Source organism: Prionailurus bengalensis, chromosome E4, assembly GCF_016509475.1.
Source record: "Prionailurus bengalensis isolate Pbe53 chromosome E4, Fcat_Pben_1.1_paternal_pri, whole genome shotgun sequence".
In the NCBI taxonomy this organism is placed as follows: domain Eukaryota; kingdom Metazoa; phylum Chordata; class Mammalia; order Carnivora; family Felidae; genus Prionailurus; species Prionailurus bengalensis.
In genome coordinates, this window is record NC_057360.1 from 11,935,987 (window position 1) to 11,949,909 (window position 13,923).

At 40.1% G+C, this 13,923-nt stretch overlaps 1 protein-coding gene across 1 annotated transcript in view; it reads right to left on the reverse strand.

The window, feature by feature from the left end:
* F5 (coagulation factor V) overlaps positions 1–13,923 on the reverse strand; it is a 76,206-nt gene that overhangs the window by 28,920 nt on the left and 33,363 nt on the right. The window contains exons 6-11 of the mRNA XM_043567951.1: positions 11,514–11,735; positions 9,841–10,006; positions 4,567–4,744; positions 2,986–3,085; positions 2,397–2,608; positions 1,157–1,307 (exon numbers count right to left, since the gene is read on the reverse strand). Of these exons, the coding sequence (XP_043423886.1) occupies positions 1,157–1,307; positions 2,397–2,608; positions 2,986–3,085; positions 4,567–4,744; positions 9,841–10,006; positions 11,514–11,735 (1,029 nt within the window). The remainder of the gene's footprint in view (positions 1–1,156; positions 1,308–2,396; positions 2,609–2,985; positions 3,086–4,566; positions 4,745–9,840; positions 10,007–11,513; positions 11,736–13,923) is intronic.

Sequence of the window (13,923 nt, forward strand, 5' to 3'; positions counted from 1 at the left end):
TCATTCAAGAGGCTCTTCTCAATGGTCGAAAGCTCTATAATATAGTAGCCAGTAGTGACAGGGGCCACTGAGCACTTGAAAGGTGGAAAATCTGGATGGAGATGTGCTCAAAGGGTAAAATATACACCAGATTTCAGAGACTTAGTATATGAAATAAAGAAAGCAAACCTCATCAATTTTTATATTGGTTATATGTTGAAATGATCACATTTGGGATGTATTTCTCTTCATTTTTTCATATGGCCATCAGAAAAGTTTAAATCGCATTTGTGGCTCATGCATAATTTCAAACTGGACAGCGCTGGCCCAGAACTATGACAGATTCGCTGCCAAGATGAAATTATGCAAAGAAAGCGGAGTAACTCCCCATTTTGAATGATTTCCATGGCACCTGCCCATTCAGATAATTCCCAGCTGCCAGTCATCTGAAGCCATATGAACAGACCGCAGAGAAGCCATCCTCCTATCTACGATCACCTATCAGAGAAGGTGGTCAAATGACTCTTGAGTGTAAGGAAATGTGGTGAGGACCCTGACCACTGTGGCAGTGTTTGCTTCCAGCTGGCTTAGTCAAATCTCTCTCAGACTTGTCAGAGCAGTGGCTCTGGGCACTGAAATTGAAAACTGCAGCAAATGCCTGGACTTTGGCTCAGGCCACTCCCTCTGTTCTGAACTTCTTACTGCTCCCTTCAAACTTCTTCGTGGATTGGCTCTTTAAGACGCTTGGCTCCCCATATGCATTTTGCCTTAGTTTGATTGGACAGTCTAGCTTTGGGTTACTTACTCAGTTTCTGCCCTGCTAGCAAGAGCGTTCACCTTGCCCCGCCCTCCGTCTGAAATCCCCATATGCCACTGACCAAGCCTGTAGCCCCTCTCCTCACCACCCCCACCCCTCACCCTGCTCCTCCGGAGTGTATGTGCCCAGAGGATGCACATCTGGAGCATGAGACCAAGACTTCCTAAGGGTCACAAGCTTTTGGCCCCATGTCATAAAGAAGTTTCTGTAATATCATCCACTAATTTCGTCATCAAAGCGAGGACTGCGAGCGAGGATAAGAGGTGAGTGGATTCTACTCCATGTCTCCACCTTTAGGCACAGTCCTACTTTAAGCACCGGAGTGAAAAACTGACGGACAAAAACAGTGATTTGACTTACTGCTCATGATGTTTGATTCATAAAACTTGGGGTCATCACGTTTCACCTTATCGGGATTTTCGCAGAACTTGTTGATATTGTCCTCAATGTACCAGCTCTTGTTCTCATCAAACACAGCAAACACAGCCTGCTGCTCAATGTCTGCTGCCCTCTGGAGGGTAAAAGTGCTGTGTTCAGTGATTGATGTGCCAGCCCATCACCCGCAACACTGAGCTCTTCTCAGAAACCAAAGAGGCACAGTCCCTGGGGCCACTGAAGCCACAAATGCAGGCATGTATGAAAACCCATTAGGGTTTGGCCCTCATTAGGGCCAAAGGTAATGTGCAAAAGCAAACTGAGCGGATTAGGAAATTCAGAGACTAAAACATCTTAATAGAAAAATCCCATCTCCTCACGGCCGCTGTAATTGTGTTCTATCTCTGTAAGTGAATACCTTTCAACCTGCAAGATTGACCAGATGTGCTCCAAATAGTTGCAAAGGATAAAACAGAAGGTTGCAATAGGAAAACTTTATTCCTCTTCCTATCTGTGTCCTTTCCTAGCTCAATAAGTTAGGGTCTTCCAAATGTCCATTTAAAAAAAATTTCCAAACATATATTTATGGTGTATGCCTTAGGATGAACTTCTTTAATAACAGCTTAGCCTGGTTGGGAATTTTAAGTTACTAATATGAGACTATTAGTCCCTGATGAAGTTCCATATATTTGTTCACATTTTTTTTGGTATAATTTAGTCTCACTAGAGATGGACCATTGTCTGGGTCCAACTTCACCAGATGCTATCTCTCCAAAGTATTATCTCTCTCATCTCTCCCTAGTTCAGTTCTCTAAAAATAACAAGGACTAGTAGAGAGATTTACCCTTTTACCAGGTGGTATCTCACTGAGCCCCAAAGCAGCCGTGTCAAATTTTTTTAGGAGGGGTATTAGCCATTTCATAAAAGGAAGAAATTGAGAAAGGCGAAGTGACTTGCCGATCACATAGCAAAATATCTGGAATTTCAAACTAAAACAAAATACTGCATCACTCTATAGAATGATTGTCTTCTGCAGTGAGAGTCAGATGAAAATAGACAAGACAAAAAAAAAAAGGAATATATGTTGTCACATTTGCACTAAAGAGGACAACTTAGCATTTTCTGTTCTCTAGAAGAAGGCTCATTCTCTAGTGAGAAGACCTAATCTGTGTCAGCCAGAAGAAGTTCCTAGATTTTCTAAAAGTTTACTCCATGGACAGAATACCTGTATGCCTCGTTTATCCAGGGATCTGCTCTTACAAATTAGAAGTAGCCCGATCAGCCCAGAGGCAATGTCCCTGGTGATGTCCACATTACTGTAATATGGTCTTGTTAAGCACTGGGCATCATTTTCTGTGGGTTCATCAGACTCTAGGATGTTCCACTTGTAAGTATAGGTTTCCCCTGGCTGAACTGCTCTGATCATAGTGTTATTGCCTGAAAGAAAATGGAGGTAAAATTGTCTTCATTTTCAATATTATTTCAGTAAACAAACAAACAGCAAAATTTTTATTAGAGCCAGGTAATATTAGGGAAGGAATATGTGTACACTAAGCTCCACTTGACAGAACCTTGGATTACGTGTCGCCGTTAGAAATCGCTCCACTAGAGGCCGCTATGGCACTAACAAAGAACAGCACATTTTAGGGTAAATAAATCCCTGAAGTGAGCAGGGTTTCGTTGTGACTTTTAGGATACCCCTACTTGTATACTGCCTGACTGCACAAGTCATGTTACTGAGCAAAGAGGACAGTAGGAAAGCGTGGCAGCCTCTCAGAGGTGAACAGTTTCATTCAGTAGACTCGGGTTCAAACCTGAAGTGAAGGAAGAGTTGACTTCATCTTCATAAGGAGAGAAGGTCACTCCATGAGGGTAAATGCTGTAGACACGGCTGGCCATATTTTTGAACACGATCTACAAAGTTAACTCAATTCATTATTTCAGGACTTAAGCTCAATCGTGAGAATTGATATGGGATGCTTAGCTTGGCAAACGCACTTGCTGGAGGGCGTGCTTATGAGTGTGTGTTCGCAAACTAGTTCTGTTTCTCTGAGCAGCAACCTCTCCCCATCACCTGGAAGAAACTTTTGAGAGAATTTCACTCACACGGTAGGGTGGAAAATGGAAAGAGAAGTCTGCCCTGTATTTTCCTCACAGTATATCACTCTTTTCCAAACCTGTCCCCTTCCCCTCTCCTCTCAACTTGGACCACATCTGCCTTCAGATCTGTTCCTTCTCCTCTCTAGACCATGATTCCCTTCTCCAGCCTGGCAGACCTGCCAGGACACTGTCCTCGACATTATCTTCTTGAGGGGCATACAAATAGCCAGATCCTGAATTTCCAATGAGGTATATTTACACTTGCTAAGAGTACCTAAAAGGGATGGGGGAAATCAGAAATGGCGGAAGGGAAAGAGGAATAGAGAAAGGCTGCTTCCTATCCTTTTGTTATCTTTAAATGAACAGAATTGACCTTGTGTGCGGATATGTTAGTTTACCCCCAGGAAGGGGTGAAAGGAGGAGCATTATTTACACAGGAGTGATAGTTAGCCTTCTTAATCTTCAAAAGAGAACCTTAATCTTATCTCCTACTGGTCGATTGCCAAAGCATTTGGCTCATCCTTAATCTGTAGATTACCTGCATTCTAGAACCTTGCCAAAGATGCCAACCTTTAATTTTCTGCTGCCCAGTTCTTATCAAAAGCTTGACTGATGTGGCATATACTTAAGGAAAGCTGCCTGAAGAACACTCGGTGTTCTTGATACATGTCTAAATTTACCTTCATCAGAGACCAGCTTATGGGAGAACTACATACCTAGAGCACAATGATGAATTGTTTATACTCAGTTGTGTTTACTGTTATGTTCTCAGCTATGATGACAACCCTTATATTAAAAAGCTATGCAACTTATTTATTATACCAATTATAGGGATTCTATCAAGGATTCCATCCACTGTATTATACAGCATCCTCTTTTTAAGGATCCATGGGAGAAACTGATCTCACTATCAGGGAAAACGATACTTTCTTTATGAGTACTGCGAATCTTGCCCTGACATATTTCCCTTTTCGCTTGGCTGCTGGAAAGCTTTGGACAAAATTTACAGACAACCCGATTGGAACATACGGCATGTGTTCCATTGTATTTATCCATGGCTTTATTTTCTTTGTCCCCACATTATCCTTCACCTCATTGAAATTGGTTCTTTGCTTTATCCTTTTACAATTTGATGAATTGTCTTAGATTCTTTATGTTGTGAGGTAGGCTATAAATCAGAGCAAATACTACATAAAAACTGAAGTTACATTTGAATCAAAAATTATAATGGACATATTTATACATTGTCTTTCACTATTTAATTTCTTCCATGGTTCCATATTTGTGGTACTTACTTTGAGTGTGTCTCTGACCTGGGCTCTGATAATAGGACCCAAGATCCCATCTTCTTTGATATTGGGATTCTCCATGCGTTTGGTGAAAGACTCATCTTGGTACTGCTTGTAGACAACCTTCTTATAATGTTTTCCAATTTGGTTTGAGAAATTATCCAAATGCAGAGATCTGTATTTTCTTAAAGTGAAATGAAATTAAAAAAAATTAAACCATTCGCTCAAATAAAGACCCCAGGAGGATGAGGAAACCCTATGCTTAGGAGTTCTGCTCTTGAATTAGCTAAAATGCTAATTTTCTTTTAAAAAAATTCTTAACGTGGTTTGCAAAGTCCCAATATCTGCTCTCTAGTTGGAAAACTGGAAACCTCTCATCTGTCTGTCTTCTCCACCACTGATAAAGTTGTAGGTGTGGTTAGAAAAGACTACCTAGAACTTCCTGTCACTCTGGTCACTAGAACAGACCTTAGAAATCTCTGGAAAAAGAGCTATCCAAAAGCAATGAGAGGATAAGAGACTCTTGAAAACTGAGAACAAACTAAGGGTAGATGGGTGGTGGGGGAGAGGAGAAAGAGGGCGATGGGCAGGGAGGAGGGCACTTGTTGGGATGAGCCCTGGGTGATGTATGGAAACCAATCTGACAATAAATTATATTTAAAAAAAAAACAAAAGGAATGAGAGGATATACTGTGAATTTTTTTTCTCAAGTCTTCCTTATCACTTAATTTGTGGTACCCTTAGTGACTGACCAGGTATTTCTCAATCTCTAAAGACATGTTCCCACCCAGGAAGCTCTGACTATTTTTATTAGGCGTAGTTCTGTGCTGTTGGGCTATCCTTTCTACCATCCACCCGATCCCAGTGCCAACTAAAAAGCAGTTACTTTCACCCATCTTCTGTAGTTCTTATGATAAAAGATTCGGGGCAGCAACATGAACTACTTTTCCTTTTGGTCCTCTTTATTGCCTTAGTTTCCAAAAACAGAAGCGCCATGATAGAACTGATCCATTTATGCCTTTATTTTGCACAATAAAAAGCACAGACTGTTGTCAGAGTCCTGGAACCTTATTGCAGTTCTGCCAATTATTATTATCTAATCTTGAGCAAGTTCCTTTTCTGCCCTTCTTTCTCAGTTACATTTTTTGAATAGCAGATTTGAGTAGCAAATACATTCAAATGATTTTGATTACAGTGAAAATGCTCACTCACACACTATATCCCATCAATCCCACATCTCTGACCATCCCTGAATTTTCTAAATATTCACTTGCATTAATTTCATGTGTATAATTCTAGAGCATCTTTATGCAACTATGAGTTGTAAATATAAATACACTTATATTCTCATTCCTTAGCAAACAGGCAGCTATTTTATACTTGGTGCTACACCTTGACTTTGTCTTGTATTTTCCCAGCTTTATTGAGGTGATTTTGACAAACAAAAATTGTATATATTTGAGAAGTACAATATGATGATTCATATATGTATATATGTGATTACCATAATTAAGGTGATTAACACTTCCATCACCTCACCTAGTTACTATATTTGTTTTTGGGGGTGAGAATACTTAAGGTCTACTGTCTTAACAAATTTCAAGTATACGATACCAACTATGGTCACCATACTGCTTATTAGGTCCACATTTAAGTGAGATCAGGAGATCATACAATATTTGTCACTTTGTGTTGGGATGTGTCTTAGCAGTATGTTCTGCAGCTTCATCCATGTTGTTTTAAGTGGCAGGTTTTCCTTCTTTTTTAAGGCTGAGTAATATTTCAGTGTGTGTGTGTGTGTGTGTGTCTGGGATTTTCTTTCCCCATTCATCCATCACCAGACCCTCAGGTTGTTTCCATATCTTGGCAATTGTGAATAATGATGCAATGAACATGGGGCACAGAGATCTCTTTAAGGTATTGCTTTCATTTCCTTTGGATATATATTCAGCAGTAGGATTGCTGGATCTTGTGGTACTTCTATTTTTGATTTTTGGAGGAGACTTCTTACTATTTGCAATAATGGCTATGCCAAATTACATTCTCACCAACAGTGTACAGAGTTCCATTTTCCTCACGTCCTCACCAACTCTTGTCATCTCTTTTTTTGTGGTAGCCATCCTCACAGGTATGAGGTGATAATCGCACTGTGGATATGATTTGCATTTCCCTGATGACTAGTGATGTTGAACATCTTTTCATGTATCAATTTGCATTTATATGTCTTCTTTGGAAAAATGTCAGCTTAGGTCCTTTGCTCATTTCTAAAAGTTTATTTTTTTTTTTAATTTTTTTTTCAACTTTTTTAATTTTATTTTTTTTTGGGACAGAGAGAGACAGAGCATGAACGGGGGAGGGGCAGAGAGAGAGGGAGACACAGAATCGGAAACAGGCTCCAGGCTCTGAGCCATCAGCCCAGAGCCCGACGCGGGGCTCGACTCATGGACCGCGAGATCGTGACCTGGCTGAAGTCGGACGCTTAACCGACTGCCACCCAGGCGCCCCAAAGTTTATTTTTTAAAAGATTTTATTTTTAAGTGATTTCTACACCCAACAAGGCGCTTGAACTCACAACCCTGAGATCAAAAGTCCTACCCTCCACTGACTGAGCCAGCCAGGCACCTACCTTCACCCATTTTAAAATCAGGTTGAGGGGCGCCTGGGTGGCTCAGTCGGTTAAGCGTCCGACTTCGGCTCAGGTCACGATCTCACGGTCCGTGAGTTTGAGCCCCGCATCGGGCTCTGGGCTGATGGCTCAGAGACTGGAGCCTGCTTTGGATTCTGTGTCTCCCTCTCTCTCTGCCCCTCCCCCGTTCATGCTGTGTCTCTCTCTGTCTCAAAAATAAATAAACGTTAAAAAAAAAATTTTTTTTTAAATAAAATCAGGTTGGGTTTTTGTTTGTTTGTTCTGCCATTGAGTTTATGTATTTTAGACATATGGCTCACAAATATTTTCTCCCATTCCATAAATTTCTTTTTCGTTTTGCTGATTGTTTCCTTTGCTGTAGAGAAGCTTTTTAGTTTGATGTAGGCCCACTTATTTTTATTTTTGTTGCCTGTGCTTTTCGTGTTATACCAAAAAAGAATCATTGTCAAGATCAGTGTCAAAAAGCTTTATTTAATTCTTTAATCTATTTTGAGTTAATTTTGTGTATCCTATAAGCTGTGGGTCCAATTTCATTCTTTTGCATGTGGCTATCCGGTTTTTCCAACATTATTTATTAAAGAGACTACCTTGTCCCCATTGTATATTTTAGTGCCCTTGTCAAAGATTCATTGATTATATATGCATGTGTTTATTTCTGGCCTCTATTCTGCTTCATTGGTCTGTACTGTTTGATTAGTATAGCTTTGTAATACAGTTTGAAATAAAGAGTGCGATGCCTCTAGCTTTTGGTCTTCTAGTTCAATATTGTTTTGGTTATTCAGGGTCTTTGTGGTTCCATATAAATTTTAGGACTGTTTTTTTCTATTTTTATGAAAAATGCCTTTGGGATTTTGATAGGGATTGTATGGAATCTGTACACCACTTTGATTAATATGGATATTTTAACAAATTAATTCTTCCTATCCATTAACATAGAACATCTTTCTATCTGATTGTCTCTTCTTCAATTTCTTTCATCAGTATCTTACAGTTTGTGGTGTATAGATCTTTTACCTCCTTGGGTAAATTTATTCCTAAGCATTTTATTGTTTTTAATTCTATTGAAATGGGATTATTTTCTTAATGTCTTTTTTGTATATATTGCTGTTAGTTTAATAAATGCAACCTATTTTTATACATTGATTTCACATCATGCAACTTACTGCATACTTTTATTAGTTCTAATAGATTTCTGGTGGAGTCTTAAGAGTTATCTGCAAAGAGAGACAGTTTTGCTTTTTCTTTACCAAGTTGGATGTCTTTTCTTTCTTTTTCTTGCCTGATTGCTCTGGGTAGGATTTCTAGTAAGATGTTGAATAAAAATGGTGAGAGTAGTCACTCTTGTCTAGTTCCTGATCCTACAGAAAAAGCTTTCTTTGAGTATGATGTTAGCTTTGGGTTTATTATGTGGAGGTACATTCCTTCCATAGCTTACTTGTTGAGAGTTTTTATCGTGAAAAGATGTTGAATTTTGTCAACTGCTTGGCAAATGGTGCTCGTGTCAAGACAAAGACCAAGTGGGACTGTGGCTCAGTCCAAAATGGGACAAGGCTGTTTCCAAGTTTGTAGATGGGAGCACTGTCAGAAAACCTACCTCCTAAGCATGAGGTGCCTTCTAAAAATATCTCTCCTTGGTCTTGGCTTCCACTGGGAAGATCCTGGAATTTCTCAAATCCTACCTGGATTCCAAAGCTCTCACAGAAGCACTTTTGTTTGTGACAGCTGTCAAATTACTACTGTTATGGAGGGATATGATCAGGGGACCTCCTAATCTGCCATTTTTTCCTCCCTTGACTTCTTAATCTAAAAAATATATCTTGGACAACTTTTATATTAGTATAGAGAGAGTGACTACAACCTCTCTTGAAAACAGAGGCATAGTATTCCATCATACGGATGTGCCATAATTTATGAAACTAATTTCCTATTGGAGGGCATTTTAGGTGGTTTCCAAACTTTTGCTACTACTAACAGTGCAAATATCCAGTACGTACACCATTTCACAGGTGAACAAGTATATCTATATAGTAAGTTCCCAGAGCAAGATTGCTGGGTCAGAGTGTACGATGCATTTACAATTATGAGCCTATGCATTTGTAACTGTGATGCGTATTCCCAAATCATCCTCTAGAATGGCTGTACCAATGTACTCTTCCACCAACAATGTGCGCTAGTGCTCGTCTCCCACGGCCTTGCCAACAGATTGTATCATCTGCACTTGTGGGTCTGAGAGGCGGAAGACAGTATCTCAGTGAAGTGTAATCTGCAGTTCTCTCACGGTGAGTGAGACGATTTTTCAAGCATTTGAGAGCTACTTGCGCTTCTGAATTTCTCCCCCCTTCTGACAGCCTTTCTAATCTACAGAATAAAAGCTGTGTCTCACCTGGAGCATTAAAGTAAAACTAACAGAAAATGTTCAACAAGTGATCGCTGCTGTTACTAGCCACTACTGCTGCCGCTGCTGAGTTCCCTTGGTGAGTCTATTTAGAGTAATTCCAGGTTGATTTGTACAAAAAGACCTGAATCCAATACATGTATTCCCTTGAGAGATGTCAGTTCATGACAGTTCATGCCATGCCTTTAGGACTCTGGGACCTTTCTTTACACAGTGGTTAAGACCCCCCAAAACTCACTTGTCCATATTCGCTGGTATTATCGGTGCATAGTCCCAAATGACTTCCTCTGCAGCAATGAAGTATTCCCACCTCTTAATGTGCCGCCTCTGGTCGCGAGTTAGTTTCTTAGGATTCCTGGTTTTCTTTGCACAGCTTGCAATGTCTATATGAGCCTGCATCCCAGCTGAATTAGAATGTAAGGGCAGGGAGAGATTTTGAGAGAAGAAACTGAGGCTGGTCAAAATGTAAATCTTTTAAATAATAACAGTAAAAGTAATGCTCAAGCAACTTCTGAACGTTTTGGTCTATAGTTCTTTTAGCACAGTAGAGAAAGGGGCACGAATAAAAAGCAAAGAGAGGATGGGTTAGGGAAGAAATTTGGAAAGATTTCCTTTGCTTCTTTTAGAGGAAAAAAATGTAACTTCCAGATCCTTAAAATCTTACGACTTAGGTCTTGTTGATTTCCCATTTTCCCTGTCATCTGTCCCTTTATTTGTAAAATGGAGATGATAATAATAGTACATGCTGTATAAAATTGTTGTTAAAAATTAAATAAGTTAATATAAAAAGCACTTAACCTTAATAATGTTAATAATGTTAGTTTTGTTGTTTTTTATTATTTGGGACTCTATCTTCTAGGGGTATTATGACATTTCATGATTTCAAATATAATTTTGACTGCTCAGTGTGAACAGGAAACAAAATGACCCCATCAAAGTGTCCCTTTCTTATGCGTCTGGCTTTTGTATACATTGTTTTGGTACCAAAATAATTTTCTATAGCGATATCATTTACTTACATTTTAGTCTCTGTTTATATAGACCTTCTTCCCAACAGCTTTTTAAACATTTATTTACTTTTGAGAGACAGAGAGAGACAGAGTACGAGCAGGATAGGGGCAGAGAGAGAGGGAGACACAGAATCCGTAGCAGGCTCCAGGTTCTGAGCTGTCAGCAAAGAACCTGACTCTGGGCTCAAACTCACAAACTGCGAGATCATGACCTGAGCTGAAGTTGGCTGCTTAACCAACTGAGCCACCCAGGCGCCCTCCTTCCCCAACAGTTTTAAAACAACAATGTATAATAATAGAACAATTAGTTATTTTGTTTACACGATACCACATAACAACCTGGGCTGATTTGTTTCCCCACCAAAATCAACTGATGTTCTTTAAACTCACTGCTCAGCTAGTTTAATTCTATGTTTTTTCCATTAAACACACACCCATTGGGTTCCTCCTTGTCCCAGGCTTTGTGTTCATCTTGTTATAAAAGATAATCTTTTCATGTTAAATCTTCTGCACTTTCTGTAACTTAGTGCTTCTATATAGTGCTTACAGATGTTTTATTTGTTCTGGCACCTAGGTTTTTTTTTCTTTAGCTACATACTAAATACCCCCAGGAAGAATATCTCTATGTATGAGTTTATTTCCTTCCTTCTTTTTCCTTTTGAGGAAGTAGAGCCCTCTTTAGTTTTTGCTTCATTTTAAAAAACCTTTGTCAATTTCCCCACTTCCTCCAACTCATGCGTTATATTAAGTCTAAGAGCAGAATAACTAAATTCTGTTCTCAGGACTAAGCATATATGTCTGGGGTGTGGGTGGCTTGAAAGGGCAAAGGAGAATGAGGGAGTCAGTGCCTGGGAAGAAAGGATCCCATGTTCACAAGCAAAACTTTGGAAGAATTTCTTGCCTTGAAAATGACTTGGGAAGAGAGAAGATATGATCCACTTTCCCTTTGGGCCCACAGTCATGTTTGCGGTAGTGGACGTAGAACTGACAAGGGTGATGGCTGAGATCTTATGATGATTCTGCTCCAAGACCTGGCCGTTGAAATGAATGGAGAACAGTTCTGGCCCAGAGCTCATTCCAATCAGATGCCAGCTAATGTGGTCATGGGCACAAACAGTGATATCTGAGAGGGAGAGATGGGGAGTGAAACAGGCAGTCAGCACTTTGTAATAAAAAAAAAATCACTCATGAGCTATGTACTGAGCACCTGCTATGCATCAGGCATTGTTTCAAGGGGTATAGACACTCCAGTTGTGGTTCCTGCCCCAGCAAAGCAGACATCTGAGTGACGGGCAAGCAAGTGGTCACAACTTAAGTGGTACGTAGAGGTAAGAATAGAGCCCACAGATGAGGAAAGTTAGTTCGGAAACACAAGGATTGCTAAGAGATGAGGCCAGGGAGGGAAAGTAGGTCACCAACCACCCTGGTTCACCTGGGCCTGAGGAGTTTCCCAGAATGCAGGACTTTTAGTGTTAAGACTGGGAAAGCCCTGAGAAAGCCTGGGCAGCTGGTCACTCTAGAATCAATCTGGGCTCAATTGGAGGGAGGCACCAGAGCCTCCAATAAGGCTGAGTTCAGGCGCATAAACTTCTCAACTGGATAGAGGTCGAAGCTCTGTCTAAGGGAGAGATGTGACGATGCTTTAAGAAATTTCTAATCACTTCTTTAACCACTTGTTGATTGTTTAAGTGACAAGGCAATGAATTCCTCTGTGGGATATAGGCTCTCCTTAATGCAGTAGGCCACTAGGAGCATTTCATGGATGAAGTAATGAAAACTGAGAATAAAAGCTGAGTTTGGCTCCTTCTTTGTGCTCACGGTGACTGGGAACGTGCTAATTTTCTCTGTGGGAGATTCTAAGCCTCCTTCCATCCTTGACTTGGGGTTTAAATTTCAGATCCATAATTACCAGATGCGACATTATGGAGCTGAGAATCAGTCCCTTACCTGCAGAGAGACTGAGGGGCTTGTATTTTTTAGAAGACCATTGTAACCAGGCAAGGATTCCTAGTATCACGGATGAGAACAAGAAGCTAGAAGCTGCAAGCAAGAAGCTAGAAGGTAGGAGGCTTTGATGGAAGTATTTACCTACCCCATAAAAAATGCTTATGCTGAATTAAGCATTTGATAACATCTGTATTCGCATTTATCATATATTTAATTTACCATGCTCAAAAAGACAATTGCACAGCATTAACTTTTCTCAGTTTGTACTAATGGCCCCCTATCTTGCCTCTCCTAAGCCCAAATACTCTCTCTCTCTCTCTTTTTTTTTTACTATAAATTCATAAACTCGATGCCCTGACCGAATTACTAATTTTTTTGCATGTAGCTTGCTTTTGTTTGACTTCTACATATTTACACAAGTGATTCACTGCTCCAGGACACAGATATAATGTCTCCTTGACCACTCCTCTCTAAGGATTATAGCACTGGAAATGCTGCTTTATATGTAAAAAAAAAAAAGAAAATTCCTCCACACCCCTCTGCACCAGGATAAATGGTTGATCCATTTTTGTAAATAGGCACATTTCCAATGACAATGGATTTCCAAGGGCCATACTAAGCTAGAGAAGTGAGCAAGGCTTGAACGCAGACCTCCTAAGATAGAGGGCAATTAACTAAGTTTTGGAACTCTGAAGGGAGAAACCAGAGTCATCGGAGTATGCTTGTAACAACAAACTCTGGGAACAACAAACAAACTCTGGGAAGACAGAGTCAAATGAAACAGAATGCAATTTAAAAGCAATATCCAGACCTCCACTCTTGACAAGTTTGACAAGTTTCATTTTTAGTAAGCAAAGCCACTTGTGATTTTCAGATACAGAAAATGACCTCTGAGAAGTATGGACTTCTTTAATAAAATAATATTCTCATTTTCCATTCTTTTTCCTCAGGATCTTTGGTTCCAAGTCATTTCTATTGGAAGGGTGGAAGAAGTCTGGATGGGAATCAGTTTTGTTGTTTTTCTTTCTCTTAATAGTGGCTATGATTTTGCTTTTCCACAAGAACCTCCATACAGATGGAAAGAGAAAACCTCCTACATGCCATTTGACGATTCCTCATCCATCACCTTGTGAAATGCCAGTGGTAGTTTTGTATGTGGGGTCCTTCTCCTAATCTATCAACCTTCACTGTGCATGTATTCCTTGTATTCTTTCTGCTGACCCTTCCTGCCGGGGATTGACCTTGACTTTCTGTTTTGCAAGGCTTCCTTTGTGGAAGAAGGCATGGTCACCACGCAGCAGGGACCACAGAACTCACTGAAGGAGACTGAGCTAATATCTTGGAGGTCTTCCTGGAGGCACAGG